General features: G+C 40.4%; 3 protein-coding genes across 4 annotated transcripts in view; 2 read left to right on the forward strand and 1 right to left on the reverse strand.

Annotated features, from left to right (window-relative positions):
* The window catches only part of LOC118427235 (collagen alpha-2(IV) chain-like), a 47,082-nt gene extending 43,285 nt beyond the window's left edge, over positions 1-3,797 (forward strand). Inside the window, exons 42-45 of one of the 2 annotated variants that reach the window (XM_035836884.1) lie at positions 224-415; positions 780-921; positions 1,353-1,497; positions 2,154-3,797. In XM_035836884.1, the coding sequence (XP_035692777.1) occupies positions 224-415; positions 780-921; positions 1,353-1,497; positions 2,154-2,411 (737 nt within the window). In that variant the 3' untranslated portion in view covers positions 2,412-3,797. The remainder of the gene's footprint in view (positions 1-223; positions 416-779; positions 922-1,352; positions 1,498-2,153) is intronic. The other variant, XM_035836885.1, reaches the window with a different exon arrangement.
* Positions 3,798-4,242: 445 nt separating this feature from the next.
* Positions 4,243-11,338, reverse strand: LOC118427239 (nucleoporin SEH1-like). The gene is made up of 12 exons (XM_035836893.1): positions 11,107-11,338; positions 9,612-9,662; positions 9,378-9,483; positions 8,942-8,985; positions 8,537-8,617; positions 8,330-8,407; positions 7,877-7,929; positions 7,603-7,695; positions 6,847-6,987; positions 6,194-6,281; positions 5,886-5,964; positions 4,243-5,374 (listed from the first exon to the last, which is right to left on the reverse strand). Exons 1-12 carry the CDS (start codon positions 11,215-11,217, stop codon positions 5,196-5,198), a joined length of 1,104 nt encoding a protein of 367 aa, XP_035692786.1. The 5' UTR covers positions 11,218-11,338; the 3' UTR covers positions 4,243-5,195.
* A 154-nt stretch (positions 11,339-11,492) lies between these two features.
* Positions 11,493-24,452, forward strand: LOC118427242 (elongator complex protein 2-like). The gene is made up of 20 exons (XM_035836897.1): positions 11,493-11,710; positions 13,114-13,204; positions 13,498-13,568; positions 13,893-14,049; positions 14,370-14,585; positions 15,163-15,303; positions 15,848-15,943; positions 16,603-16,703; positions 17,212-17,346; positions 18,757-18,906; positions 19,568-19,759; positions 20,149-20,215; positions 20,325-20,420; positions 20,700-20,757; positions 20,929-21,001; positions 21,495-21,684; positions 22,154-22,275; positions 22,539-22,678; positions 23,054-23,161; positions 23,761-24,452. Exons 1-20 carry the CDS (start codon positions 11,576-11,578, stop codon positions 23,915-23,917), a joined length of 2,496 nt encoding a protein of 831 aa, XP_035692790.1. The 5' UTR covers positions 11,493-11,575; the 3' UTR covers positions 23,918-24,452.
* Positions 24,453-24,566: the final 114 nt, after the last annotated feature.

Consider the following 24,566-nt stretch of genomic DNA (forward strand, 5'->3'; position numbering starts at 1 on the left):
TAGGTGTGTACTGGGTTCGTGAAAAAAAAATGTTGCACAGAATCCAAATGTGGAAGAAGACTGGAATGTCATAGGCAACATCATAAAACCTGGCAAAACATTGCATTGATTGTATTTTGTAGGTTCAGCCAATGGCTAAGTGAAAAGATAAAGACTATGATGTTTTCCTACATAATGATTTTGTAGTTTTGCACTTATTCCAACTTTCTTGTAAATTCCACAGGTCCCCGTGGTCCGGATGGTCCACCTGGCCCACCAGGCCGATCGGCCGGAGCAGTGCCGACTGGTCACCTCCTGACCAGACACAGCCAGACCACCCAGATACCCCAGTGTCCAGAGGGCATGCCAAAACTGTGGGACGGCTACAGCTTGCTGTATTTGGAAGGCAATGAAAGGTCACATGGCCAAGATCTAGGTGGGTCAAAATCTTTTCTGTCCAGATTTTAAATTTTTGACATTACAGTGTCACGTTGTCGTCCATTGTCTGTAAAGTTGCACAATTCGTAAGGGACGGTCATGGAATGATCCAATCATGTGATGACGTATTAGATCACGTTATCCCCACTGAACCATTCAGGGTACGGGGGTGCCTCACATACAACAATAACACAGGATGTCCGCTCATCCTATTACAATGATCTTGAATTATGCATAAAACAGCTTTCTTTCGCTGTGGCACAAGGTTTTGCCTCTTCGTGTTCAGCAGGATAATTTTGATTGATTTAAATTGTAGTGGTCTCAATCCTTGTACTTATTGTTGTCTATTTTGCTGCTCCAAGGTCTGCCTGGTTCCTGTCTGCCCAGATTTAGCACGATGCCCTTCATCTTCTGTAACATCAACAACGTCTGCAACTTTGCTGGCAGAAACGACAAGAGCTACTGGCTGTCTACTTCAGCACCCATCCCCATGATGCCTGTCAGGTCAGTACTGCAGACGGACAGGAGTAAATATCGTGATTTCTCACCATAAAGGATTTCATAGTTTGTCATTTATTAGAATAGTTGGCAGATACCTCAACAGTAATGGTGCCTGACTTTGGCAGGAAAGTTAATCTGTGGGGTGTGAATTCTGTTTTCAAACTAAAAGAGATTGAACTCTGCAAATTATTGTCAAGTCCTTTAATCTTCATTATGGTAATAAGGACCCAGTTGCTTAGCTGACAACACCTCTTGTTTTTATTTTCACTGTTTCATACATGTCCCATTGAATTTGTATCCAACTGTCCACTGCTCCCTTATTTAAAGTTGATACTGGTGCCATAACTTAAGCAGACGTTTGATGATTTTGACTGTAATATTACTTTGACAGTATTGACAAGTTTTAAAAATGATATATGGTTCTTGCTCCACAGAGATGATGCCATCAGACCCTACATCAGTAGGTGTGCCGTGTGCGAGGCCCAGTCCTCTGCCATGGCTGTGCACAGTCAGGAGCTGGTCATCCCAGAGTGTCCGCGAGGCTGGAGAGGCCTGTGGATCGGCTACTCTTTCCTGATGGTAAAATCATTAACTTAATAGTCTCATTGATAAACGTTTATTTATGTGTGCGTTTCATCAAGTATCCTTGGAAAAGACACAAACGTGCACAGGCAAATAATAATTGTAAAATATAATTGTAACAAAGATCTACACTGCATTATCCACCTAAAAAATGAAAAAGTATAGAAGAGTATCTTGGTTTGCCTTATTTCTAGAACAGCTTAGCTTTTAAAGTCTTCACAAGTCTCTAACACTACAATTGTTAGTTTTAGTTTATTTCTACATAAGTAGAAATAAAACAGCTTTTAGCACAATGTTTTTTTACATAAGTAAGAGTAAGGCCCCCTTTCCACTAGATGGCGATTGAGCTGCGCTCTTACTGCGACCTACAATGGATGTGTGTAATCTTTGATTTCAAGCTGGGTGCAATGTACAAAATACAAAAGTTTGACTGAAAAGACAAAAATACGTGAAAAGATAAGTTTTTCTATACAGTTCGTTTTCCGATCTGTCAAATGGTAGGTCGCAGAGAGAGCGTCGTGAGAGCGCTGTCTTAGTGGAAACTGGGTATAACAGACAAAATGCACTCCTTTCAAACACTCAAATTAATCTTTTTGCACTGTCACTGATGTTTTCAAGTCAAATTGACACTTTGTGTTCATTTCCTTTCCCAGCACACCGCGGCAGGAGCGGAAGGCGGCGGCCAGTCCCTCTCGTCTCCCGGCAGCTGTCTCGAGGACTTCCGCGCCACTCCCTTCATCGAGTGCAACGGTGCCCGCGGAACGTGCCACTACTTCGCCAACAAATTTAGCTTCTGGTTGTCCACTATATCACAAAACGAACAATTCGCCGACCCAGTACCAGAGACACTGAAAGCAGGACAGTTACGAACCAGAGTTAGCAGATGCCAGGTGTGCATCAAGAACGTGTAACTGTGGGAGTAGCTGTGTATTGGAACTTTATTTTTAACAAGTGTCGACAGGATTTCAAATGGTGCTTTTGTACAGAGGGTAAGCTCATACCAATGATTTTAACTAATGCATCCCAAAGTTGCCTCAAGGTTATTTTATAAGAGTCAAGATAGATTTTAAAAAAACAAGTAGAACAATGTAGAAGAGAAGATGATGTAACATTAATTTTAGTGGAGCATTTTAGTTAGGGTAGTTATTTTTTCCAGAAATTGGCAAGCTGAGGATATATGTAAGCTCAGTTATACGTAAGCTCAGTTCACTTTTATGTCTATAACGAAATATGCATGGTGCAAAGCAACTGGGCATCGGAAAAGAAACGGTTGCTTCGATATGCGTCTTTGCTTTTTGGCAGTATTTTTAGCACCCGCTTGTCTAGGGAATGTAAATGGTTTTACTTTTAGTAAAAAAAAGGCAGTTGTGCCATCGAAAATGCGTACGATTATACCTACTTAAACGGGGAAGCAGTTATGATTATGATTAACTTTCCTTATGTATGGTGCTTACTAATTCTGTATAAAAATTGCCCTAAAGCAAAAGATATTGTACAAGCTGACGTTATGTATAATGTGTGCAGAACTGTGGCAGTCTACCATGTCCTATGGTGCTATACAAATATGTCCAGCCAACTTTCTCAGGATCAGTATATCTAGACACATCTTTTAGACTTCTTTCTTCGTAGTCTCCTGCTAAAAAAAAGATATGAAAAAAAAGGTGCCAAAGTTTTCAATGAAATATTCACAGATATAGCCAGTTCTTAAATGTTTCATTTGTTTGTATTTTTATACAACAGTCATCTATATTTATATTCTAGCATTAAGAGATAACGTTCCATCTTTGTAACCAGTGAGGTAAGCACATTATAAGGCTGATGTGTATAATTTACACAATGCGTATCCAGGCCTTCTGTGCCTGTTCCATAAGGCTAGGTGCATGCTGAAAATTTGTGTAGTATTTCTACGTTTGTCAATGTCATTTTACAAGCAGTAATCATGCACCAAAACAATCAAGTTAGACTAGGACAAACTGTAGGATAGACTGTTTTCTCCCACTAATGGTATCCTTTGATAGACTTTCCCGTACTTAAACCCTACCGACCTTGACTGAAGGTCACCTGCAAGTCTGGCCCGTCCCGAGGGTGTAGTGGGCCGCTCCATAGTCATTCCATACGTTTGGCCCACCACAGCCCGGGAACTGTAGATGGCCTGGAGTCAACGTCATGGGAGGGTGTCTGTAGCTTCTCCCCTCCAACATGTTACACTGTGGAACATTGTTGATGACCAGAGTTTATTGTGTCAGCCCTGTTGTAATAATTTGATTGCATTATCAATAAATCACAATCTTTGTGTAGATTCTGACGTGCCTTATTCTATTTTCCTCTTTTGTGAGATATTGTAAAAGAAGTAGCTAGTTAGGTGAAAGAACTAGGTAGGTAGATGAAAGAACTATTGTGCAAGAATTATCTATTAGAACAGTCTAGGACGGACTGATCCCTTTGCTCTGCCTACCTCAGTGAATGTCCATGACCTTTCTCCATCTCTCCCTATCCTCCATAGCTCTCGGAAGGTCTCCAGCTCGCATCTTCACACAGTTAATGAATATATATTGTGTATGATCACTCAACTCTTGCATGATCACGCTTTGGTACACATAGAAGGACATACAGATGATATCTCCCCTCTCCAAGAATACAAATAAATGTCATATACATACCTCCCTGACTTACTCCTGCAGGAATACATACCTCAGTTTAGACATACAAATGGTACAGATCTAGAGAAAACGCGTCAGTCCATGTTGGAATCAAGCATCGTACGTTATCTTTATTTGTGTCAAGGCATAACAAAAGGTACCCAGAAGGACAACTATGGCAGTCATGGCTTTAGTTTCCAAGTACAAGTAGCTTGGGATCCATTTCTCATAGTTGTGGAGAAGACAACAAGAGACCGACAGCTATAATAAGGATGGATAACAGGCTAGTTTACTGTACAATCCCTAGATACATGTTTTAAGATAGACCTGGAGAGAAAATGATGCACACATGATACAGTAATATGAATATCAAAATACTCAAGAAGAGGATATAAGGGGTGAGTGGCCTTACATAATAACAGTAGTCTAGTATTTTACACGTACAATTGTAAGAGGCAGAGGTAAAGGAAGCCCACAGCCTATTTTGAGGCTATAGAGGGTTGTCATCCACTGTGTGTAGGGCACAGTATTGGAAGGCGAAGCCCATCACAGGCAGGTACCTAGACCATTTAACACCTGGGTGGAGTGAAAAGTGCCCTTCCCAAGGACACAATGTCTAGCCAGTACCAGTCTCAAGTCCTCTAGGTTCTAGCGCCACTCGGCCGTTAGATGTGACAAAAAATGTTTTAACACAAGGTTGACATACATAATATTGAACTATGAACACGAATAACGTGTGGTCTAGCATAAATTTTTTCACATACTGCAAATATGAAAAAATTGCCATACATCAGTAGCTACATGTATGATACAGAAATACAAAACTCAGTATATACTAGTTAAGGTACTGTATACCTATCCTCCAGTATCTTGTATCTCTTAGACTTTTGACAACAGGATTCAGGAAAAGAAATTCTAGAATGCTCCAAGATCTGACAATGACTCACTAACAAACTTGTCCAAGTCCAGGTGTCTTTTCCTTTACAAATAGTCGGTTACAATTACTAGATTACAATAGTATCAAATCTTTCTCTCCCATCCCAGTAAGCTAATAGCCTAATACCACATGCTGCTCTGTCCTGACCCCCCTTGTTTAAAGCCTCTGCTCCCTCCAAAGTTCCCCCCGGTGTTGGTCAGACCTAGTTGGTTCCCTCCAGTGGAACTGCCGCCGGCATTAGTGACAGAGCCGTCACCACGCAGTACAGAGATGCACTTCCAGTTGTCCAGGTAGTTGGCTGAAAATTAACAAAAAAAAGTTAACGTGAAGTGTTTATGATCTGTTTATTAAGATTGACCACTCAAGTGGAAGGGGCGAGGGAACAGGTGGTAACACCTGTACTAGCCCTCCTCCCAACATATTAAATACAATGGACAGACTACCGAGCCCTAAAATCCTGGCAGGAGGCGCACTTACAAGCAGTAGACCAGGTACAGAGGTTATCGGTTACAAAGTGACTTCTGAATCTGTCAACAGCAGATTTCACAAGAAGCTGCATTGGAAAGACATTCTAGTTCATCTGTTGAAACCCCCACTCCAACAAGAATGTATTTTTGCTTCCCCCAAGTGGCATATTAATGTAGCGTTACCATAATCAATGCTGCAAGTGTTGTGGAACTCGAAAGGTTGCAAAGCAGTATGGTGTAATGGGAGAAGTCTGTCATTTCTAAAGCAGCAAAACGAACTGAGTTGCCGTTGTTGTGTACCATACATGTACATGTACATTTGTGCCAAGACGATAGACTCACCTTTCCACAGGCGCACACAGCCATCGTCTCCTGATGATGCCAGGACTGTTCCTGTGATATTCCAGCTCACACGCCACACCTATACAACAAGAGTTACACAACAACAGTTACAGCTATATAACCAGTAAATATTTTTAACTTCTCATAGACTCATACAGTACTGGTTAAGGAATCTTTTCCTAAATATGTTTTTATCAAACCTCTTGCAAGAATTGTCAATAATATATTCAACCTGTTTGGGCTAATATGCATAAATTTGCATCACTCTGGTTACAATAAAGATTGATTTGTTTGTAGTATTTCCCCACCTGAGAGCTGTGCTCATCAAACTGTGCAGCCTGTCTGATTTCAAACTTGCTCATTCCACCTGGGTTTGCACCAGCATTGGGCTCCTTCCTGCGCAGACATACATGTAAGGTATCATTGTGATTGCTGATTATACATGTAACTACATATATCATGGACAGGTCAACATTCAAAATACTTCTTGTCTTGGCATAAAAGTAACAGGCAGTGAACTTAACATCACTGTGGTCTGACATGATGGAAAGCAGAGCCCATTTCTTTCTTTCCCTCAGTTGTAACCTCCCCTATTACTGGTTAAGCAAAGCTAGGGAACAGGGAAAGCTAGGGAAAGTGCACACAATTTAGTCCCAAATAGGATTCAAACCAAGGGCTTCAAAATCCTTGATCTTGCAACTCTCACTATTCTACTCTCTGGCTATTCTGCAAAGTTAACATTTTTAATCAAATACCATAGAGGATAATGTAGAACAAATGCATACATTTTCTCAGATATGTACTACATGTACAAATGTATCAGCAATTAAATCATAAGATATGTGGATACATATGCACACACACACACACATGCACTTACATACACACATGCACCTTTGAAGCATTACATTACTGTTTAAGAAAATAAAAATAGGAGTAACTTTTGACACTTTGAACTGACCTGAGACACCTAAGTGTGATAATGCGGACATCCTTGGTAGCGATGGCCAGGAGGTGGTACGATCGGCCCAGGTTGGGCGCAAAGGAAATGTGGTGAACTGCATCGGTTATGGCCATCAATGTTTCCACTTTCTGCCACTTCCTGTAAAGTAAAATGAAAATGTGCACTGGTCAAGTTAAAGTTTACAGGTCCCAGAGCTCCTATAAAGATAGTGTATTTTACTTCTAGTGTCCAGACATGAAGTGTCTAAGATCATGAAGTGTCTAAGATCTGGGCAGCTGGTATATACTGTAAATGCCTTAAACTTTTTTTAAAAGTCTGCAGTAATTAAATTTTGCAGTAAGAAAAAAAAGAGTGTAAACTGTGGTTTTCAGTTCCCCATGGCACATACAGAAAAGGAAACACCGGTGGCTTTAAGTTCGAGGTGAAGCGGCCACCACAAAAATTTAACCTCTTAACTCATTCTATCTAACCTGTGTTCTATCATGTGCCTTACCCTTTGGTTATTTGAGCCGAGGACCTCTTTATACAGAGTTAGTCGGCCTAGTCACATGCACCTCACTTGAGTACTTTAAAATGGGGTTAGACAGACACAGATATCTAAATGTTTTACCAGTTGAGCAAAACCCACTGTACTAGTCATTTTTTCTGCAACTTTTGTTCTCACTATCACCTGCCATGTTGAATGACCACTCCACTGATAATAATGAACTTATGACCAGTATTGTTAAGTAGATACTATGGATAGACACTGACCTGATGTTATCGTTGTACTCGTATATCTGAACCTTTCCACCAGCTGAAGGGTTGGTGTCATCACTGCCAACTGCCAACATGGGGAGGTGAAGTCTGAAACATGTTGTAACAGTCATATTTATCATTAACATCTTATGACATGTGTGTGTGTGTAGAATTATACACAGGACTATGTTAAATCACAGTATGTTTCTACAAATGTGACAAATATGACAGCAAAGGAATTGCATAAGCATGCCTTTAACTTTTTCTAAGACGGTAAAGTTTTTCTTACCTTGAAGGGTTCCATGACAGACAACTGCAGCTCAGTTTGGTGTTGATCTCATGCTGACGAACAAAACAAGACAAATGATATTTAGCCAAAATCACTGTCAGCAGCTGGCCACTTTAAACTTTTAAGACACCTACTAGTTAGGATTTTAGCTTAGATTGACAAGATAAGTTTCTTAAGAGGCTGAGCTAATGGCACTACTAGAGAGCCTTGGGACATTCAATGGTACAACATAATAACTAACAACATCACTGAAAAGTATTAGTGTATGTCTAGCTAGGGGACCAAAGATTAATGGTTGCATCGGTACTGGCATAATCTCTTGCAGATCAATGACTTTCTTTTCTTTTCGTTTCTTTAATGCATTCCTTGTATCGTCATTTGGCATTCTACTGGTGAAAGATGTATTCAATTAGTACTCAGCCCCCACAAAAGTCATGTCCATAATGTATTTACCTGTAGGGACCACTGACTCAGGTTCATCACATCTGGAGCTTCATAGATCCTCACTACTCCATCAGCAGAACAGGTGGCCTACAACAAGGAAAATAAGAGGGTGTGTTTTCCACAGCATCTTTCACTTGAAAAATAATAATAATGGCAATTTTTATCATATATGATATTCATCAAACTATAGAGAATAGCTATGTTAAGTTAACATACCAGCTGCAGTCCCATGTGTTTAGGACCAAACTTGACATCAGTCACTGATGTTCTACTGTCCACCAAGTTGGCTCTCTTTACCTATAGTCAGGGAAAATCAAGTATTTTAATGATTAAAACAGACGAAACATGAATTTCAGTATACATGAATACTGTTACACATATGGAAGTAGTACAATAGGTGACAAAGGGCTCAGTTATTCTCAGGCTGGTAGGAGTCCATCACATCACATTATCTTTAGTTATTAGAATTATAACCAATGCTAGGGGTTATCATTAACATAAAGATATCATAATTGAAATGGTTTTAAGTAGTAGAATTAGAAGTACCGGTAGTTGTTATACCGACTATGTCTGTATGCATGTCTGTCAGTAAAAATGTGTCGATCAATGTTTGTGTTTTACCCAATGACTCTGTCCTCTTTGTGTGGATGCCAGTGATTCCCCAACTGCAAGAAAAACAAAACATCATCACCAAATAACTTATCTATTGCATTTCAAAGAATTTCAGGAGAGAAGAATAAAATTACAATAAGATGTGGCTGTACGAGCTAAAATAACTTACCAAAATGTGGAAAAGGGAAAACTTCATGGTGATCAATTTTCTCACAGCTCACATGTACAACCGTTATAGAATGCATCAGTTTTAAATTTCCCCATGAGTTTACATGACACTAACCAAGAAGCCCTGAACTGATTGTACTGGTACTACTGCCACAACAAGACATCATGATGAATGGTAATGAAGTGTTTAAAATTCTTCAATAATACAATTTCTTTTGAGACAACATAGGACTTAATCAACTATCCTTCAAGAAGAGTCCTTTTTCCAGAGTCTTACCAACTTCCTCCCACACGGCAGCTGTGCGGTCAAAGGAACAGGAGGCCAGGACCTGCCCAAACTCAGGATGTGCCCACGTCACCTTCCACACTGAGCCACTGTGGGTCTGATGGGGAGAAACATAAAGTATTCATGACCTATTCATGCAAGGAGCTTCTTGATTCATGGCAAAAGAAAATGCTGAAAAATTATCATGACATGAAGAAACGAAATGTAGTGACATGCGTGATTTACCTTCCAGCTTGCTGTGCATTGCCATTCTCCATCGTCTGTGAGGTCCCAAACCTACAAGATACAAATCAACTGTCAACTGCCAGTCTGAGAGAGCTTGAGTATGAAAAATGTACAACATAAACTAGACTTCGACAACCTCGTACCTCCATGACACATTTAGAGCAGTAACTGTTATATTTTCAAAATTTATGCATTGTGATATCATGTTCACTTTTATTCGAACAAAATTATACGTCATAAATATGAAATTCCTATCATTTGCTACTAAGGGGTTGTGTCATTTTTGTATCAATTGTGAAAATTAGCCCCTTATCTGCAAGTAGTTTGTTGTGCTTTATGTGTTCCAGTGCAATAAATTAACATCCATTGGCATAATACCGGCAGTAATACTTATACCGGCAAATGACATAAACGATAAATTTTCGGTGATCCACTAGCGCAGCAACAGTAATTTCCGAGGTATGCACACTTCAGACATCCACGTATTTCACACATTTTCAAAAAGGCTTCGATAACAGTGCATTCGAAGACACGGCCAGGCGACATGTACCCCTGGATAAATAAATAAACAAACAAACAAACAAAAGTTTTCAGTTCATTTTCGGGGCAGGCGAGCTTGTCGTGGGACGAACACACTGTCACGTTCATCGCAAGATTTGTAGATAATAATCACACGTGCTCACGGCACAAGACGAGCATGATTCAACAGCATTCTTGAATTTCTTTTGGTGACCAACAACTCGTGTAAAAGTGTGAAGAACCGTTGCATTATCGCCCGGATCTACGGCTGAATGGGTCAAATTGAACGTACGCCGGCCATTTTCCCGCCATTTTTAATGCCAGCAGTAAAGTTTTACGTCATAGCGGTTGTGACGGACCAAAATTAAATGAAAATTCTTGTCAGTATACGCCCATTTTCTCATGACTTTTTGTGTGCTCACGCAGGTTTTGTTTTGTGCAATTACTAACAGGAAAGGAAGGAACAACAGAGGATGTATAAAGGTACATAGCGGCAGTTAATTGTGCCATGTTTGATCTGCCGGTATTATTGCACCCCCTTCCAACCACGCGCCCGTTCTCCGTGCAATTCCGCGGTGTGTTCCAATTACGATATTATGTTTTTAGGAGGACAAGAGAGACAAAAAAATATACACAGAAGAGGTGGCAAAGGTAAGCTGTAACAGCAACATGTAACTGGAGAAAATGATGCGTTGATCATTTGCCAAATTAGTATTGCTTGAGAAATTGCAGTAAACCTGCCGGTATTAATATTTTTATGCCAATGGATGTTACATCTGCTACAGCTACATGTATCTAAGTCTTACTATGGAAACATCATCAATTATAAAAATCAATTCATTATTTGTATAACCTGCATCTTTTTGTGCACATCCCTGTTTAAATGAATTTAAGTTACCTTCATGACCAAGGCCAAGACTTAACATTTTAACCAAGGACCCCCTCCCAACCAAGGACCCCCTCCCATCCCAAGTACCTTTATGGTCTGGTCGCTTGAGCAAGTGGCCATCCTCCGGCCGTGGAAATCGTACGAGACATCGTGGATCAGGTCCTTGTGTTCTGCAGAAATACTGCGAGCGACAAACATGTCTCAAACGTGGCTAAACCACTCTTTTAATGTGATTTCACTGCTGTTTTTAACGAGAAGAACGCGCCAAAAAACACAGTATATCACCAACTTGCTTAGAGTAACGCATGACGGGAAGATTGGAGAAAACCATTACTACTATAGGGGTAACGTAAGTTATATATACCTTTAAATTTCAAAACATATGTCTATTTACAAGCATGAAATATAACTTACATGATATCAATTAATGTTTAATATATTTGTTTAAATATAATGATATTTGCTCGGTGAATAGTATGTTGATAAAGTTGACTCATTTTACGAGATTGTCCCTAGTTATAATGGACTGGTCCTAGTTAGTTATCAGGTTAGCAAGATGGCGGCGCACGGTGGAGTAGAAACGTGTTTTATCTCGGCGGCCTGTAACCGTTCTCCGTTCAGCCTGTCCTGGGGACGGAACGGATTGATCCTGTACGGCAGTGGGAACCTGGTGGCCGTGTATCAACCCAAGGTAGTGTCACTGACAAAATCTATTCTATTGATAAAAGTATTAGAGAAACGATTGGAAATGAAGTGCACTTCCGGTTTTGAGTACAAAAGTGTTTAATTATGCATATTCCTGACACCTGTTTGCAATCTACCCCAAACTACTGTATTTTGATACTAGATGCATATTTCACCAAGCTCGAAATTGTCAAAGAAAAGCTTACAGTTAACGTTCCCCTCTTTTGTGAGTTTTTTCTAGGTCTTGTGACACAGAAATTCATAAGAAGTCACTACATCACAGAGGCGGCGGCAGCAAATTTCGTATGGGGGGGCGAACTTTCCTGACAGAATTTTGCAGCACATGTAGCGCCAAAGGCGACAATCCTAGGGAGGTCCGGGGGCATGCTCCCCCGGGAAAATTTGAAATCTTGACCCTCTAAAACGCCATTTCCTGCGTTTTGACGGGCAAATTTTGCTGCCAGACTAAGCTAAGTTTGATGGCAATTCTGTAAGAAAGACACATGGTTTTTAGTAGCGAGGGCGATGCCCCCAAAATATTTTCACGATTTCGAGTACAGTCAAACCTGTATTAGGGGCCACCTCTACAGAGGGGCCACCTGTCCACAGTGGCCACTTTTTGTCGGTCCCTTGGGTATTTTATCTACAAGTTGCCACCTCTATACAGAGGCCACCTGTCTATAGTGGCCAAATTTGTCCGGTCCCCTGAGTGGCCGCTATAGACAGGTTTGACTGTACCGAAGATGCGAGCTGTCGCAAGGTTGGTCTGGGGAAATTTCAAAATCTGCACCCTCTGAAATGGCATTTTGTGTATTTTTAGGGACAAATTTTGCTGGCAGACTATGCTAAATCTAATGCCATTTTTGTCAAAGAAAGAAATTGTTTGAGGGCGATGACCCACACAAATTTTCGCCATGTCGTTGTGAGCGCCCGAGGCGCAAGTTATTGCTAGGGAGATTTTTGAGAGCGACACTCCCGCAACATTTGTCCTGCGCCAAAGACGCGGGCCGTCACAAGGGAGGTAACGCCATTTCTTGCATTTTCGCGGGTAAATTTGTCATTAGACTAGCTTGATTTAATGAAATTTTCATCAAAAAAATGCAAAAGGTTTCAGCTTACTTTTCTGGGGGGGCGACGCCCCCCCAACATATTTTCCAGGGGGGGCAGCCGCCCCCCTGCCCCCCCGGTGCCACCGCCACTGCATCAGGAAAACTACAAAGGAGTTGAAAGCCAGCTTTAGATTTACATTGGGAGAACCTGAAGTAACAGGGTATACAACATGTGAAGCTAGAGGCTTACTTATAAGAGTGCAGACTGTGATACTACTGTTGGCGGCTCTCTTCCTGAAGATTTGTATAAAAAATAAGGGTAAATGCAGATAGCATTACGATATGTACGTTTGATCCCCAGAATGGAGAAGAGTCAGGATCAGTTCTGGAGACTCTCAGTCAGCACACAGCCAAGGTCACCTGTGTCAGGTGGATCCCCAAGGGAAATGGAGGTAGGTTGTGTTTTTTGGCAATACCTCGGAGATGGATCCTGAACTGAATGAAATTATGATTCTGCTCTGCTCTGCTCTGCTCTGCTCTGCTCTGCTCTGCTCTGCTCTGCTCTGCTCTGCTCATAATTGAAAAATTCTTTTAATTAATGAAAATATCTTGAAAATTCAATTCGTGCATCATGATGTTTCAAGTTTCAATATTTGTATTGAAGAAGTGTAGCTTCAGGGATACCAAAGAAAAAAGAGTCTGTGTAACATGGCAACAATAAGTAACATTATGTTTTGTGTTTTAGAGCCTTCTGATGAGTTTGTTGTTGGATCAGCTGATAAAAGTGCATCACTCTGGAGAAGAAAAGACTCAAAGGTAGGCCATATTCCAGTGTTTTCCTATGCCACTGCAGTGTGCTAACTATTGAGCTTCTCATGAATAAATAAAGGTTCAAACAAACAAAAAAATACAGTAATTAATTTACCTCTCTTATCCTATTAGGAAATGTGATTCTTTAATTGCATAATTAGGATTCCACTACACTTGTCAATAAAGCAAGGGTTCCCCCAGTGTGGTTAAATTGTTTGGAACATTTACACAAATTACAGGCTTACAGTTGTACAGGTAATCTCTCCAGTCATTGGTCACCCAGTTTTTTTTTTAATTTCTTGTGATGAAAGGTTGTCCACTTTCCTTCAGTTTGAGGTTGTGTCTGTGTTGAGGGGACACAGTGCAGCAGTGACCATCACTGAAGCCATGTATGTGCCGACATCTAACAAAGACGAGTTCTGGACACTGCTGGTTACATCATCTGTGGACTCAACAGTCAGAATATGGGAAAGGAGACAAGGGAGTGGTATGTCTATTTGAAACGATTATCTACATATCTTAAAGATTATCTACATATATAATTATCTTAACTACATATATAATTATCTTAACTATCTTATCATTTCTGAGTGTAACAGCTACGTTACCACGCAATTTTTGTGGATTCTTCTAAGGGTGCTGAACTTAGGTTCAAAGAGTCCTAATTTGGTAACATGGTGTCTTGGGATTCCAAATTTGACTGGCTTATAATCTGTATGATAGCTAATCAATGGTTGATGCATTATAAAAGTTTATCAGACTGTAACCTGAACTGAGTCTTCTTGATTTTTGGTCACACTGTTTCAGATGAGGTGACCTGCCAGCAGACCGTGTGTTGTGGGAACAGTTTTGCCCTGGACCTTGCCCTGTCCACCCTCCCCACCACCTCTGTACCTATCCTGGCGTGTGGGTGGGATGATGACAGGATACACCTCTGGGTCAGGCAGGGGGAGGCTTTCCGAGAAGTGGCCACCCTTAAGGGACACGAAGACTGGGTCCGAGGGGTGGAGTTCACAGCCAATGGTGTGTAGTAAGCTAACCTTATTAAAGATTGCTTGCCATATCCCACCAATTTGCTTCCCTATTACCTAACCTAAGTGTTGTGCTACAAGTGGTTCCACTCAATTTAGAAAAAAAAGAATCATGGACCAATGGGACCCAAGCCTGGATACCATACCCCTGCCCGATCTCAAAAATATTGATCTTGAGCTGGGGTATGGTATTCAGGCTAATGAGACCCATGAAGATGGAACTATTACTTTAGTTTGTTTGTTTGTCTTTGTGTGTGTTCAATTTCGTTCCTGCCGGAAACGAATGATGGCACATGGTCAAAAGCCTGATACACAAACCTAATGATAAAGAATAGGCAGAGACTCAACAGCTATTGTAATAGTAGATTCAGGCTTTGAGTACTAGGCTTTAAAAGTCAGGAATCTAAGCCTGACATGTGCCCAAGAGTGGAGCATGTAAAGTGTAAAATGGACATAGTTGTGTTGTACAAACTACAAATGTGTACCATAAAGTGTCAAGAGATTTATAAAAACATTTCATGGAGGTATACATTTATATTCGATATCCTGTCATATCTGTTTAATCCCAGATGAAGGTGATCTGTTATTGGCCAGCTGTGGACAGGACTGTTTCATCAGAGTCTGGAAGATTACATTACAGCATGGGGAGGAACAGGTTACTGAGGATGAAATCAAAGTCAAGGAGAAGTCATTTAGCATCCAACATGGAGGTACTGTACAATTGTTACAGGAGCTGGTATCTTTTGAAGTCACCTGTCTGAAGAAAACTGAAGAAATTAGATATTCAGAGGCTTTGTAAAAGCATTATTTTCTTCGGTTCTATAAGTGAGTCTTGACATATTAGGCAGTTTGATTTTTGCAGCGTCTCTGTGCCACAGTATTGTTTTTATTGCAAACTTAGATACTGCAAAAACTCTACAGTCCTACTGGAATCCCTGCAAAAATGAGTGAATTTCCAATAATGTACACTTTTTCTGGGAATATCAAATGAATAAATGCAATCAAACAAATGATCCCCTCTATATACATGTAAGGACCACCTGGCCAGTTTGACCACTTTTGCCAGTTTTGGTGGTCCTTTACTTTAGTTTAGATGATTTCCCCATTGACACAAGCATGAAGGAACCTGTTCATGGTGACCACCTGTCCACATATGCCAGAATATATTGCCTTGATGGTGCTTTTATTGGGCAGTTTTGACTGTACAATGAAATTTGTAGCCAGTACATGATTTCTTGCGTACTTTTTTACTAGACAAAAGCCAAAGTTATGCTGTAGTACTGGAGGCAGTGTTGGCAGGACATGAAAACTGGATATATGGAGTACACTGGCAACCTGCAGTCTTCAATGGTAAGAGTTCAGGTAGTTTGTGTACAAGAGAAAAATGCTTTTACATAACAGCACCACTCCAACCTAATAGCATGTCATATTTCACTCAGGTATTGAAGTTGTATTTCATGGGTTCAAATGCACTATTTATTTGTGTGGTGTGTTTGTGCTGCATATGCCAATGTCAAAAATTTGAAAAACAAATTCAGATGTTGGAAGATCTTTTGTTTGAAGACGCCAGATTTTCTTGGACTGGTACCTTAGATAATATAGATTACACCATGTAGTATTTTATATGTATGTCCTTTCTTGTTTGTTTGTTTTGCCTATCTGGTAACCGCCTTATGGTGTAACATACCAGGTTTTCACTAAACAGTTTAAGCTGCATATCCAGACAGATTTGTTTGATCCACTCTTATACCGGGAAGGACAGTCTTTTTGATAAGTACGGTGGGTTCTTTAACGTGCTCTAGGTGTGGCTCTTTTCAAAGAAGGGACCTGGACTTATCTGATGGCTGGCCCTACAAGCCTACTAGTAGGTACTCATTTTCACTTGAGTGAAGTGAGGAAAGTCATGTTAAGTGCCTTTCCCAATCAGCAGATTTGAACCCAGAACCTCTAGGTTATGAATCAAACACCCTGCCGATTGCACCACACAACTCCACCCTTGTATGTTTCAGATGGCAGTAGACACCAGCCCCTGTCCCTGCTCTCAGCCTCCATGGACAAGACCATGATCTTATGGAAACCTGATCCCACCTCAGGGATCTGGCTGGATCAGGTCAGGATTGTCCCTGATTTCTTGGATTCTTAGAATTTCTTGGATTATGCAGATTTCTGTATAATAGATTACACACATACGACTTGTTCTCATTGTATTAATGGTAAACATGCAATATTCTTGACATTCATAAGAAATTTGAGAATTTAGGTCACACCTATTTAATTTGTTGGTTCACAGATTTTTTTAAAGTGAAAATATAGCAAGTGGACATCATAAATGCAATGGGCAGGGAGGAAAACTTGAATATGACCATGTCCACTCCATAAACCTGAGTGCATCAAGGCATACACCTGGTCCTCGGGCTTTGTTTCATGATGGTTTTCAAATAAAGCATTTTTTTTTCCAAATCCTTGAACCAACAAATTTTGTCGTGGCCTTATGGCACATTTACAAAATATTTTAGTACACATAGTATACATCTTTATCATGCATTGGTAATAATCTGTCGGGACCATAAACTAGCCAGAATGTGGACATCAGTACTAAATGCCTGCCATGTGTGTAGGACCGTGTTGGGGAGGTCGGAGGGAACACCCTGGGGTTCCTGGGCTGTCAGTTCAGCCCAGATGGCCAGTCTATCATCGCTCATGGCTTCCAGGGGGCGCTCCATCTGTGGCACCATGCTGACCTCACACAACAGGTAGGGGGCACTCTGGAGACGTAAGGCCACACCAATTTGATATCTTGGATACGGATGAAGGTTAAACATCTAGGTAGTAAGATACGACAAATAGCAAATACTTATATATATAATAAGCAACTGGATATGATTTTAGAGATGGTCAGACGTTTCAGATAACATCCCTAATATCTTACGTCATGACATTCCTTATCTTGGATCACGGATAAGTTTAAGTTCAAAATTTTGTAAAAAGACAACTTGAAAACAGTTTTGAGAGGAAAACCTAGATCTGACTTTATTCTCTTCCTAAAACTGCTTGCACAAAGGTACAGTTTTTTCCTGTGAACTGTTTTCATTCGTTCCAAGTTCAATTTATTTTTGAAGTCATAGAACCAATAAATGAAGTTACTTTGCCTAATCCCCCTTGTGACCACATCCCAATCTGCACCAAGTAATATCTACATTTACATGTCAATAATCATATCAGTTGCTGTTCCTTGTATCAGGTTCATCTTAAGATTAAGAGTGACAGTTACAGGTTAATGTAAGTAAGTTACAGGTTAAAGATAATGTTGTCCATACTGCTGCTATGCTGGAATGTGGTTTTCATTAAAGCGCTGTTTCTAGGTTCAGGCCAGTATAATGGCCTGCAGTTACCTGTCTTTAAATGCAGTATAAGACAGTACTGGACCAAAAACACCCACAGGCCTTTCTGTGCCTGCTGTGGGTAATTGTTACCAGGCTGACCTGGTTTTTGTGTTTCAACTTGTACAAAATTTATGTTATAAGTAGTGAGCTACAATGTTAGCCTGGTATCCAGCCATTTCATAGCTCCCGAGTCTCTTCTATCCTTTCTGCAAATACGAAGAGAACAGAATTAGAAGAGACTCTGGAGCTTCCGGCTGGATACCTAGCCTGGGTACCATTCTCCGCTGGTCGGCTTTGGGGACTGCTTTAACTGGCCCAAGGCTAAGGCACCGACCTGCTTCTGTCAGCCTGTCTGATTAGCTGCCCTTTGAGATTTCGCCGCTAAAGCTTGTAGCCGGCCTTTTGAGTTTACGCAGGGAGGGCGCGACAAAATCTTACCTAACCCTGTTAGAACTACCCCGGCCTGCGCTAATTAACTGCACAGGTGGCTACCCCTACAGCGCCGAAGAGCATCTTGAGCGCCTCGATGGTATGGTTCTACTGGATACCAGGCTACTTACAGTAAATGTATGCCGCAATGGATAGCAATGCCATTTACATGTTTACTTGTTATGAGTCACAAGATATGGAGTTTGATCCCCGCATGTCACTGTAGATGTTGACATGACAATGTTTTGGAAATAGATATATAGGTATAGATATTGTTAAAAAACATGTCTGGTGTCTTGGATTGGACTCTAGGCCTTCACCAGAAAATGATCTGTTTCATTTCTTCCCCAGGCTAGTTGGGAGCCTGGTGTGACAGTTGGAGGTCACTTTGATGGTGTTGAGGACATAGCCTGGGACCCAGCCGGTGGGGAATTCCTGCTGAGTGTCAGCCTGGACAGGACTACCAGGCTATTTGCACCTTGGAGGAGGGAAGGACTCAAGGTAGATAGTCTATCCTCCAGAGACTAGGTCAAGGTTTCTGATGATCAAAAGGGACATTTGGTCGAACATGGTACACTGTTCAAGTCAACAAGGACCATATGGAATTTTACCACAGTGACTGAAATTTGTAGAGGATATCATTTCCAGAGAATACTACACCAGCTAGTCATTAATCCAATTGCCTAATTCATGACCTTATCTGCAGCCATTTTTTTTTTGGTCAGGAGGCCTTATCAACTTGATAGCACATATGGGTTTCATTTTACATGTACCGGTAGCTCTGTTAGAGTGAGTGAGTGAGTGAGAGTGAGTAAGTGAGTGAGTGAGAGTGAGTGTTCGAGCATCTTTCCACATCTGGTAAAGCATCATGAACATCATATGGTCACCTCCAGAAAATTAATGAAGAGAAGTGTCCTAGAAAGATCTTCATAATGACTTGAAGATGATCACATAAATGATGGCTTGCCAACCTACACAATGTTAACCTTCAGGAAAGAGGCAGTATCAAGATGCGGCAACTATGTGCTAGTACGTCTAACCCTCACACCAAGGAGGTTATAATATAACCTCCTTGCTCACACGACGATAGACAAGATAGTGAGACAGTGTGAGATACGTACCTCCGATGAGATGATCAGTATCTCCATGCCTTCTGTTTCAGCCCCATTGGTACGAGCTGGGGAGGCCACAGATCCATGGTTACGCCATCAACTGTCTGGCCATGGTCAGCAGGTACCAGTTTGTATCAGGGGGAGATGAGAAGGTACTCAGAGTTTTTGATGCTCCAAAGAACTTCCTCCAGAACCTGAAGAATGTAGCAAGAGTGGACATCTCCAAGGACATGGTTGAGAGGGTAAAAAGTGTTCTGAAACCTCTGAGCTACCATTCCATTCATGAAAATTTTGTCTGTCAGAAATAAGTCCATAGCCTGGTATGCACAGCTTGTACACCTTACCCAATGGCCGCCTCCTTGCAAAGAAGAGTGGACAAAGGCTGAAAGTGGATGGATACAAGGTTATGGACTTATGTAGTTAGAGGAAAGGCTAGGAAGTCTATGTCTAGGATGTCTTCATTTAAAAAGCAGAACTAAGTGAAGTAAATGCTAGGAGCAGATAATTAGATGCAGAATTTTCTAAGATTGATTGAAATAAAATGCATGCCAGTATTCAGTATTGTTCTTTTGCGCTACTTAATTGATATGTACGTTTGATTGAAGGACAAATGTTCTGAATTTTTTTTTAGGTCTCCAATGTCCCAGAAGGTGCCAGTGTTCCTGCTCTTGGGTTGTCAAACAAGGCGTTATATGAAGGTATGCTTTCCAATACCCATCATTACATGGGTGCAAACAGCCCTATTTCTTTGTGGTTTACAACATTGTTTAAAGGAAAGTCACTATCTTACAAAATGTGCTTCTCCAGGAGAGCTGTCTGTAGCAGAGGATGCAGACAGAGAGATCCCCAGCAGTTTCAGTGAACAGTACCCACAGATGTACTACAAGCCTTCAGAACTACATAGTAAGTCCAACAATACAGTAAGTCTTACAATACTACAAATCAACAGACCTAAGGTCATTACATAGGGGTTACATGAATGGAATGTACATGTACATGAGTGATGGAATGATTTCTATAAGAACATTAGGCAATGGTAAGGTACGTATTGATCCCGGATTTGAATCACTCAGCTTATTTTTATTGGGAATAGATCTGTGGGAAATATTCCGTACAAGACATCTTACTCATTGTGTCGACTGTTATCCTAAACATTGGTGTGTGTGTGTCAATGTGTTTCAGGGCCACCTACAGAAGAGCATTTACTACAAAACACTCTCTGGCCAGAGACTCAGAAGCTGTAAGTCATATCATGCAAACATGAGCAATTATTGCTCTTTATTCAATCTTAGAGATATCGTAATCATTTGGTTGAGTGTGTTCATAATTTTACTGGATGGTGTCTCCTAGTTAGTATTGCCTGTTCACCATTGCTGTTACATTTGCACTGTATTTTTCCCTCTATATGCAGATATGGCCATGGGTATGAGTTGTTCTGTGTGGCCTGCAACAGACAAGGAACCCTTGTGGCTTCTGCTTGCAAGGTGAGGACAACACCTGCAGACAGTGACAGGGGGCTTAGATCTTTTGATGTTCTATGGAACATACAATGTAGCACACAATTGTCAGTCGTCATTTATGAACTTTTTATTTGCAATGGTAACGGTAATGGTCATAGTCTAGAACATACTCAAGTTGAATACATGTACATGTAGTATAGGGACTGTTAAAGTAGTCCTATGTTCTGTATCACTCTCCAGACTCCTGCAGTCATAGCCTAGAACATACACAGTAGGGACTGTTACGGTGTGTCTGTACCACTCTACAGGCATATTCAGTTGTAGCCTAGAACACCAATAGTACAGATAACTACAGTGTGTTCTGTACCACTCTAAAAGCACTAATACACTAAATCCAAGAATACAGACAGTGAGGATGACTACAGGGTGTTGTGTACCACTCTACAGCGACTATACAGTATAACCTAGAACACAGACAGTTAAGGATGACTTCAGTGTGTTCTGTACCACTCTACAGGCTTCTAAATCAGAGCATGCCGCCATCCTGCTGTGGGACACGAGCAGCTGGAGACAGGTGGGTCATCTAGAGAACCACTCACTCACAGTCACACAGCTGCGCTTCAGCCACAGTGGAGACATGCTGCTGTCTGTATCCAGGGACAGGACCTGGGCACTCTTCAGGAGAAAACCTGCCGAACAGGCTGATGGTGAGGACAGTTTTGTGTGTCAAGAATAAAACCTCCTTGATGCACATCTTGGAATTTATTTTCGGGATTACATAAAGGTGCAGTGGTGCACCCAGCCAAAAGAATTGGGTGCAAATTTGGGTGCACCACATGAGATAAAGAATAATGTCACAAAATGTATATATAGAACTCAAATACATGCAATATGTATGTAGTTTGTGGCTGGTGGAACATTAACAGATACCAATTATGTAAATATGTCCCTAATTTGCATAATTAATGTAAAAGTGCCATTATTCTTCTAAGTGGCAAATGATTGGACAATCAACATTGTGACCGGTGTAAGTTATCTAAAGGTGTTCATAACCAAGCATAGATGTAAATGTGTAAAAGTCTTAAATTTTTACATATTAATCAGACAATTTCATGGAGATATGAGGTCTCCGAAGTTTTGTTTTCATTTGTCTGTGATTTGTTTTGATGATTGCAGGGGAACTGTTCAGAAGAATAGCCTACACAGACAAGAAGACCTCTGTCCACACCCGTATTATCTGGGGATGTTCCTGGTCCCACGATGACAACTATTTTGTTACAGCCTCTCGGGACAAAAAGGTATGGTCTTATCCTTTAACAAGAACCCACCTTTGCCAAAGCATAAAGAAAGAAGTGTGAAAAGTGCAAAATGTACATTATGCTACAAAAATCAATTTGGTTTTTTAAATGCAAAAACTATTTTGTTGTGCCAAGTGTCAGTTAGCTAGTTTGATTATGATTGCAATTTGTGGTTAATCATCAGAATTTCCCTTACTAATTTCCCTTACTAAGGTAATTAGAAAATATGTGGTTATTGTACTTCATGTTTGTGTTGTTTACAGGTGGTTGTGTGGGGGAGAAGACCGGACCATTCTCCAGCAGAGGGGTGTCTGGGGGAGTTCTGTGCTCGCTCCACCACTCTGGATGTGGGAGAAGCGGCGACTGCTGTAGATTTCGCTCCTGTACTGACTGGGTCTAAAAGGTAATCAACGTTTTTTGTCATAGAATATCAAGTGAATCATAGAAGTTTTCAAGTAGTAACTAATAAAAGTATATGATGATGAACTACTGATATGTCAAGAAGTTCAAAATTTAATGGAAATTTGGACCAATATTTTCAAAAACAGATCATAGATTCTTTGCTGATATTTGATATATAATGAATTTATATTAAAAAAGAGATGGCATACATGTATGTTGGGAGGAATTAGGACTTGATACTTGTTTTGACTAAAGACATGTAAATGGTTTGTCTTGTACTTCCATGTGGTACGTCTTGATATGGTGTTGATATAGTGTTTTACTGGAATTAAGTACTGCTTTGATCAAGACTTTACAATTTCTACTTTTCTGGAAGCAGGTACTGCCTGGCCATTGGTAAGGAGTCAGGTACTGTGGTGCTGTACTGTTGGAGCCCGGCTGGGGGGAAGGAAGACTGGACACTACAAACAACTATTGACAGAAGGTACATGTCAAGCTGTTGTGCATGCAGCATGAGTCATTTTTTTTTAATCATTGATGGTATTGGAACCATATTGGCATTGGCAGTCTTACACAAAGGTTTGCTTGTGTCTATTTGATAATAACTGTTACAATAGCTGTTGAAATATGCAATTTTCAACCACAAATGAAAACCTATTTAATGAAAGTCTGTAAATGTTGGTATATTGTATCGACAGCCCAAAAATTTGGTGGGAATTTATATTGATCTGGATGCAGAAGTTGAGCTATACGAGATTGCAAAGTTGTTGTAATCGACTTTATTATCGCTTCAGGTTTTATTGTTACTTGTTGAATGACAGTTTGTTAAATGTACTAAATGATATGACCACAATTCTAAATAATTGTATTTTGACTTTTAGTAAATTGCAAATAACACAATATCTAGGTTAACAAATATTTAGTACAATTTCTCTCTAAGAACACACAATTCAGCTCCAGGGTTGCGAGTTGCTCAATATCAATAAACCATTATGATTATTATTATTATTATTATTAAACCTACATTACTATCTTTCTTACGTTAGCAATATCATATATCTGTGATGTTTGGTCTCTCCCTAGTAACCTGGGTCATTGTCTTGCTGTCCGACGGTTGGCATGGCGACCGACAACAGGGAACACGGAGAGCGAGGAAAGGAACAAGTACCTCCAGTTAGCCAGCTGTGGAGACGACTTCACTGTGCGAATTTTCAACATCAGTGTAGACATTGTAACTTAAGTTTCAGACTCCACTGGGCTAGAGAAAATCATGTTATGTTACGCGTGACTTATATTCCTATATAATATGTTTATATAATATGCCACAAGTACTTTGACTAGTGGCATATTATATAAACATATTATATAGGAATATAAGTGTGCTTTATCTATGTTTGAACAATAAAGTATAACAGGATATAGGAGAATTCTTGTACACAACCAGGATGTACTTAGTAAACTTTGCATACGTTTCAGTGTCTATCAGACACCTTCATCAGAGGATCTGACTGAAGAACACAATTCACGTTTGGGATTGTGTTCTCGCCGCAAAAGCGCCTACATCGGCAACATATAGTGGCGAGAAGCAGAACTCCAGTTAGAAGCTCTTAGGACAGCGTAAGCAAAGTACTAAGTACATCATGATTGTGTACAAGAATTCTCCTATACATGTATCTTATATTCTATTTTGGGGAATTAAGTATAACTGCTTCTACCTGACAATGCCAATGAAAATAAACATTGATGCACCAGTGGCTTCAGTGAGCAATTCAGTACCTGTGTGTGTCCATATCTGTTTGTGTCACTGTGCTTATGTTTGCAATGCACTGCTGTTCATTTGAAATATATTAACATAATCCAAACAATATTTCTCCGGGAAAATATCAGAC

Source organism: Branchiostoma floridae, chromosome 12, assembly GCF_000003815.2.
Source record: "Branchiostoma floridae strain S238N-H82 chromosome 12, Bfl_VNyyK, whole genome shotgun sequence".
NCBI classification, from domain to species: Eukaryota; Metazoa; Chordata; class Leptocardii; order Amphioxiformes; family Branchiostomatidae; genus Branchiostoma; species Branchiostoma floridae.

Coding starts and splice junctions, on each gene's coding strand:
- LOC118427239 (XM_035836893.1), bottom strand. CDS start 11,217: ATGTTTGTCGCTCGCAGTATTTCTGCAGAACACAAGGACCTGATCCAC. Junction 9,663..11,106: donor CAAGCGACCAGACCATAAAG/GTACTTGGGATG, acceptor TGTATCTTGTAG/GTTTGGGACCTCACAGACGA. Junction 8,408..8,536: donor AACACATGGGACTGCAGCTG/GTATGTTAACTT, acceptor TCCTTGTTGTAG/GCCACCTGTTCTGCTGATGG.
- LOC118427242 (XM_035836897.1), top strand. CDS start 11,576: ATGGCGGCGCACGGTGGAGTAGAAACGTGTTTTATCTCGGCGGCCTGT. Junction 18,907..19,567: donor GGAGGAGGGAAGGACTCAAG/GTAGATAGTCTA, acceptor CTTCTGTTTCAG/CCCCATTGGTACGAGCTGGG. Junction 19,760..20,148: donor CCAAGGACATGGTTGAGAGG/GTAAAAAGTGTT, acceptor ATTTTTTTTTAG/GTCTCCAATGTCCCAGAAGG.